This window comes from Cryptomeria japonica, chromosome 7, assembly GCF_030272615.1.
Source record: "Cryptomeria japonica chromosome 7, Sugi_1.0, whole genome shotgun sequence".
NCBI classification, from domain to species: domain Eukaryota; kingdom Viridiplantae; phylum Streptophyta; class Pinopsida; order Cupressales; family Cupressaceae; genus Cryptomeria; species Cryptomeria japonica.
This window is the reverse complement of record NC_081411.1, coordinates 294,156,164-294,163,531: the sequence shown is the minus strand read 5'-3', so window position 1 is coordinate 294,163,531 and position 7,368 is coordinate 294,156,164. Positions and strand designations below refer to the sequence as shown.

General features: G+C 35.5%; 1 protein-coding gene across 1 annotated transcript; it reads left to right on the top strand.

The window, feature by feature from the left end:
• Nucleotides 1-2,216: 2,216 nt before the first annotated feature.
• On the top strand, nucleotides 2,217-3,981 carry LOC131043778 (G-type lectin S-receptor-like serine/threonine-protein kinase LECRK4). The gene has a single exon (XM_057977017.2). The coding sequence runs from the start codon at nucleotides 2,219-2,221 to the stop codon at nucleotides 3,797-3,799; it is 1,581 nt and encodes a 526-aa protein (XP_057833000.2). The 5' UTR covers nucleotides 2,217-2,218; the 3' UTR covers nucleotides 3,800-3,981.
• Nucleotides 3,982-7,368: the final 3,387 nt, after the last annotated feature.

Below are 7,368 nucleotides of genomic sequence, written 5' to 3'. Positions count from 1 at the left end.
TTATATCACATGGCTATTTAACTTTGAATTTTTTAATTTAATTTAGCCATACATCATTTATTTAATTTTTTATGAAGATCAAAAGACCGAAATAGGAGTTTAACTAGGGAAAAACTATATATAGCCCTAACATTTTCTTTTATTTTTCTTTGTGTGTAGGTCCAAACATGAAATAGATTGAAGTATAACAACTTGACACATTACCAATTGATTTTGTTCGGACAAAAATGTAGACACATGTAAGTTGTCTTGTGTATAATGTGTTGGCATTCATGGTGAAGAGATAATCTAACTAGTGATGGTTTCTTTATGTTTACACTTCATTTTTCTATAACTATACATTTTTTATTTATCCATAGATATTTGTTACTAAGATTTTACATTCATAATCATATAGATAACATAAAAATATTCTTTTAATATATGTATGCCTAGTTTATTTCTTAAAACAATCTAGTAGTATTGTGTTCTCCATTTTAGATAATTGAGAATTATTTTCTCTTTGATACCCATTTTATTGAGGGTAGAAAATCACCTCCTTTGCAACTAATATGGTTGCAAAACATAAAAAAAAATGAAGTGTTCACATGAGAATATCTAACAAAATCCTAGAGATAAATTTATAGAGCAATCCTCCATAAAATAGATCATGCTTAAATGCAACAATGCACATGAAAACTAAACTATGAAATGGCAAATGGTAAACCTGAAACAATGATAAAAATAATGGCTCAATATGGAACTCAAAGGCTCAAAATATGAAATCCCAATCTCAATAAGATATTTCTAAAAGATTCTCTAATATTATCATAATCAAGCATAACCTTTTCATAACGCTTTCATACACCTAGGAAGTCTATAATAGCCCCATCATCCACATTTAACAATTCTTATGATACACGGCACTTGCATATCTTAAGTTGACAAAGATACTTAGTCAATAAAGTAACCTAAACTTGGATGCATCTTTGAGTCATAGATATGCATCATTAAAATATATTACAATTTCCAATCTATAAAAATATCTTACAACCACTTACACACATCATGAGATATACAATGCATGGCAAAAAAATGTCTCCCTAAAGTAGGAGACATATATTTATATGTGGACCATAATTAATAAATCCATGCAAAGAATAACAAAAATATGAAACATTCGGAGGAAAAGTTGAGATACCTTTTCATTATTTTTTTATGTCAAACATATTGAGCCATATTTTATGAGAAATTTTTGCACATATAGTCACCCATGAGTGTAAGTTTTCTACTTAGCTATAATTGCGTCATTATGGTGCTCACATGGGTGAAACTTAATGACATCCTATGAGGTCACCCATCCTAATAAAATCATAAGTCAATAATATATTATTCTCATATTTTTGTATAATGACCTTTTTAATTTTGAATATTTTAATAAATGATCAAACTTCCCAAAAAATATTTTCTTAAAACAAATAAATATTAAATATATAGATTAAATTTATATAATAACTATCAAATTTGATTTTTTAAAGAAACTTCTTTTATTTTATTTTTTAAATAGTTTGAAAAAAAACACACATATATATATACTACACAATTATTACATATAAATCACATAAAAATATATTTTTTAATATTAATAATTTAGATTTCAAATATGCAACTTTTACATTCCACCACAAGTATACAATCTAGTATCTTCTATTTCCTAATATCTTGTTAGCAAAATGCCAATCTAGAACAAAACTAAAATCAAATTGTCCATATAATATTATTTGTCCTTAATTATATACAACCCAGAAAAATGCCTCACTTCAATTTCATTAGAAAACGCTTTGTTGTGCTACCTTTCCAATTAGAAAACATAGTCAATCTCTCTTTAGTTTTCAATATTCAAAGCTATCCTGTGCTACCGTCCATAATTGACAAATTTCGAAGGGATGAACGCGTATTCAATGTCACGACATTGAGTGAAAGCTATATTTTGATATATATAATTAACGACAACTGCATTCCTGGCAGCTTTATGTAGGAGTTTTCCCAATGTTGGCAAAGTTGAGTTAGACGTTTCTGTCTGAAGAAATCCGAAACCCCACAAGGGTTGATTTTTTCCACACAAAACACCTAATTTTCCTTCACGGAAACTTCCTTCGGCGTGCCACAACAAGCTAAGCTATGTTTAAAGCGCGTTTGCTGTTTCATTTGTTCACCATATCGCCTGTGCATTCACTAAATGGCTATGGCTTTTACACGCATCCTTCGCAATCTGATATACGTTTCATATCTGATACTGGTTATCAGCGTTTTGGCTCAGCAGCAGGATAGCAGTCCTTGTGCAATCACTGATGATGGTGTTGGGGTGTGTGGGTACAACGGAATCTGCCAGGTCTCCGGCCTTTCAAGTAATTGCACTTGTCCTCCTGGATTCGATTTTGTGGACCAGGGTAACTACTCAAAGGGATGTTTTCAGAACATATCCCGGCACCAGAGCTGCAGTGTCACTGGCGTGAAAATGCAAAAGATTGAGCAGATAGATTGGCCTAACAATGATTACTGGTACTCGAATTCCACAAATGAAACTGCTTGCCAGGAGGCATGCATTCAAGATTGCTTTTGCACAGTGGCTATTTACAACAATGCTAGCGGCACAGAATGTTGGAAGAAAGCATTGCCTCTCAAAAATGGCGGTTCAAGCGCTACACGAATAGCCTTTGTGAAAGTCTACGATGATGGTCCTCCCACGCAGTCAAAGGAAAGGAAGGAAGGGAAGGGGCTAATGGTTATTGGCATAATTCTTATGGTTTGTTCCTTTGTCTTTGCAGCAAGTTTGTTATTTATTTGGATGTATATATGGCGACCCAAACTGAGATACTTGCAAGAGAATCATAGGGTTAATCCGGTGGGGATGAAAGCATTCAGTTATCAAGAGATAGAGGTTGCAACAGGAGGCTTCAAGGAAGAAGTAGGAAGAGGCGCCTTCGGGAAGGTCTACAAGGGAGTCTTATCTGACGGACGAGCAATTGCTGTGAAGAAACTTGACAATCAGCTCTCTAATGGTGATCAGAAAGATGGAGAAAAGGAGTTCAGATTAGAGATGGGTATCATCGGGGCAAGCCATCACAAAAATCTTGTTCAACTCTATGGTTTCTGCGACCAGGGCTCCCACAGGATTTTGGTGTATGAGTACATGCCCAATGGGTCTCTGGACAGAGTTTTATTTAAGGGCACAGGCAATCTTGATTGGGAACGGCGTGTTCAGATTGCACTGGGAACTGCCAGAGGAATCCTCTACTTACATGAAGAGTGCACGACTCCAATACTCCACTGTGATATAAAGCCTCAAAACATCCTCTTGGATGAAAATCACAATGCTAAGATAGCCGATTTTGGAATATCAAAATTGATCGGTTCAGAACAAACAAGAACGTTTACTGTGGCCCGCGGCACCGTCGGGTACATTGCTCCTGAGTGGCAGAAGAGCATGGCAGTTACGGTGAAAGTGGACGTGTATAGCTTCGGAGTGGTAATCTTGGAAATTATATGTTGCAGGAAAATGTTCGAATTGCATGTTCCAGAAAACGAAATGATTTTGTCTGATTGGGTGTATGAGTGCTTCAAATATGGGAGTCTTTTAAAGTTGATGGAGCAACAAGAACGCAGAGGTATTGATGCAGCACAGTTGGAAAGAATGGTGCTCGTGGGGCTCTGGTGCATTCAAGAGGATCCTATTCTCAGGCCATCAATGAAGAAAGTAGTTCAGATGCTTGAGGGAACGATTGAGATTAGAGTGCCTCCTTATACAGGATCTACATAAAACTAGTGGTCCAATTTCTTCTTTGTCGGTGTGGCATCTGACCGTTAATTAGTGATAGTTGTATACGTTTTTAAAATTCTAGAGCGGACTATTTCTTGGTCTCGCCTTATTTAGGGCTTTTTGTCTAAAATGTTTGTTTTCAGGAAGCAACAGCCAATTTTTCCTTAATAAAAACAACTCTATCGAAGTTACCAATCATAATTAAACGTCATTTATAAATGATTTTTTTAATTTTTATTTAAATTTATTGCTTAATATATTAATATTTTTTATACATGAGATCTTTTATGGTTTTTATGGTTTCAATTCAAAAATAGCATTTCATATTTCTTTTTGAAGTAATTTCAAATGCATTTGGTTATGTTGTTAATAATATATATCTGAAGGAAATTTTGAATGAAATTATAATTTTAGTACTATACATATATAAAATACATATATTTAAAATTTATAACTCTTCGTACTTATATTAAATTTAACGTATAAATTAAATTAGCATGTTAAGATATATATTAATAGTTTTTTATTAGGAAAACAGGGTTTGAGGGGACCCGAAATCCCATACAACAGGTTTTGAAAAGACCCAAAACCCTCAGATTTTATCAGGATCTGAAACCCAAAACAGACAGCTGCAAATGATACATCAAAGATAAACAATAGCCTAAAACCAGCCTAGCAACAAAGAGATATCAATGGAACCTAGCTAAAAGAGGAGGCCAAAGCCTTTCACTAGCTCAAGGGTTTTATCAAGGCTCCCATAACCTTCAACTGAAACCAAGGATTTTTCCAGGCACCCATAACCTGATTAATGGGTTTTACAAGGCTCCCACAACCAAAATAAGGGTTTTCCCAGGCTCCCATAACCTGTAATAGAAGCTCCTTGCCACAAAAGAACATACAACCTGTAGACACCCAAAATTGTCCAGTCTAATTAAATAAATATTTTATTTATTTAATTATCTAAGCCTAATTCTTCTATTAATTAAATAAATCTTTATTTATTTAATTAATTCATTTATCCTCTTCTAGCCTTATTTCTCATTTAAATAAATACATTTATTTATTTAAATTATCCTTTTCCTAAATTAAATAAATATCTTATTTATTTAATTATCCCATTTCCTCTATTAATTAAATAAATCTTTATTTATTTAATTAATTCATTATCTTTTTCTACCCATGACACATGTCATTCATCTCTTAATTCCTACACTACCTACCTCTTTCATTATTTTATTATTTCTTCTACCTACCCTCTAATCCTAGCCGACCTCCTTTTTACACCTCTCAATCTTATCCCTCCTTTTCATATTGTGTCTTCTATTTAAGAAGATGCTTCCTTCATTATCAAACCCTAATCAATCATTCTAATGACCTAATGACTGATCTTAAGGACTTGGCTACACTACAATCCTACTTGCAACCACATTCCGTTCTTTGTTGAGCTCTTGTGCACATAAAATCTGAGAGCAAATATATCAAGCAAGATCAATGGAGATAGGAAGAATGGAGATCAAAACCCTATTGGACATGTGATGGTATAATCTTTGTGATTTCATTTGATTTGCATTGTCTTAGGTAATCTTCATATGTTATGGTGGATCTTTGTTGTTGTTAGGCTAGGGTTTGGTGGTTGAATTCATTTAGCCTTTCAATCTTGTTATTGTTGTTATCCATTTTCACCATACACATTTTGGCACACCCGGTGGGACTCTTGTCCCTTTGCATTTAACCTTCTTGTTGCAGATTTTGTGTTTTTGAAGTTGCAGATCTGACGTTTTCGGCAGCATTTTGTTATTCCCGCGTCTGCGAACTTTTGGATCGCGTTTTTGATTTTCTAGCACATCTGCGACATCTGGATCCGCATCTGTGTTTTCGCAATATTTTATTTTTCAGGTTCCAGGAAGGCGCGTCTGTGTTGTAAAGTCGCGTTTGGATCGTTTTAACCCGCGTCTGTGTCACGGAAGCGCGTCTATGATTTTTAGGCACCTCTGTGCATCACAGAAAGGCATCTGTGTTATCTAGTCGCATCTGCATTAAGGGTAACCGCGTCTATGCTTGCCCGATTCAAATTTTGGGTTTTCATTGATTCAGTTTTTCGGATTTTGCATTTAGGGTTTCAGATCTGGTTTATTTTGAGTTAACATTTTTAGATCTAGCTAACGAAATTGGTGCAGCTTGTCTTGGAAGCAAAACATTTTGTTGAAGGCCCCTATTTTCACAAAGTCTTTTGGGTTCTAAAATTTACCTAACTTGTGTGCTTGCAGGAAAGGGTGATTATTTGAAACAAATCCAAACTACTAACAATTCTTTGTTGCAGGTCCTTGGCTAGGGTTTTTGGATTTTTATTGTATGTCTTGTTTTTATAGACTAGCAAACACTTCCATTGGTGCACTAAAATTGAATCATTGTCTTTTGTGTCTTGAGCAATAGACTCTTTTTGTTTAATCTTTAGAGGCCCTGTCTTCCCGTGTGGTCATTAGGACTACTAGTGAGAAGAGAACGACCCAAGTGGTAGCAAGGAAAACCCACCTCTTCCGAACCACTATAAACAAATGTATTCATGGTGAAAACTATGAATAACATGTGTTGATTAGTTCATACCGACACTATGTCTCCCCATAAACCCGTTTGATTAAATTTATTTGATCATTTGTAGGGCATAACCCCTACCAGCTGGGAGCCTTTTGTATTTATAGAGCTGAAAGTGCCGTATGTATGGCCACATGAGCGGATGCCCTTACTAGCACCTTTTTGTTTTAGAAGCCCAAATCCTTCTAGTTGTTGGGGCAGGAGGTCGGACCTCTGGTAGCGGCCCACACACATACGGTTCTTAGTAGAGATACAGAGTTCACCACGGGGAGTTTTCATGGGGACTGATGCTTGGCTAGCCTGAGAAGTGAGTGCCGAGGGTAGAGCCAGTGAGGTCAAGCATCTAAGTATCCACTCTGAATAGCGTAGCCTCGGGGGTAAAACCCCATGTGGGATCAACAACTATTGTCTTGGCCAGCCATAAGAATTGTGCTTGACTTATTTTAAACATTCAAACATTCAAGACCAAACAGCAAAACATTGTGTCTTTTGTGTCTTCAAGTGTATGGAAAACAATTTTACATCAAACAGCACACTTTTCTTGGAGTCATTTTGAGTCTAAACACTTGCAAACATTGAGTCCTCATCAACATTGTGTCCTCTTGTCACGGAAAATAGTCAAACAGTCAGATTTGGTCACAACAAAAACAACTTCATAGATTGGAAAAAATTGCACAAATTTTACAGAAACGCATCTGTGTCTATTTTAATCGCGTCTGTGTCATCTAGCTGCATCTATGAAGGGCAGAATCGCGTCTGTGTGTCTAACAGCGTCTGTGTTAAACAGAGTCATGTCTATGTCGGGGAACCACATCTGTGAAGTATACAGGTGCGTCTGTGTCCAAAATTGAAAAAAAATTTACAGTCTAGCAAACAAACACAGTCAGTTTCGGAATTCTTGAGCTTCCTAGGTTGTTTCTTCAGGTTTCATTTAGCATTCAACCTATCTTTGGGTCTCACACAGTCCATCATTGCTT

Bases quoted from the DNA above. Each gene is read 5' to 3' on its own strand.
- LOC131043778 (XM_057977017.2), top strand. From the start codon at position 2,219: ATGGCTATGGCTTTTACACGCATCCTTCGCAATCTGATATACGTTTCA.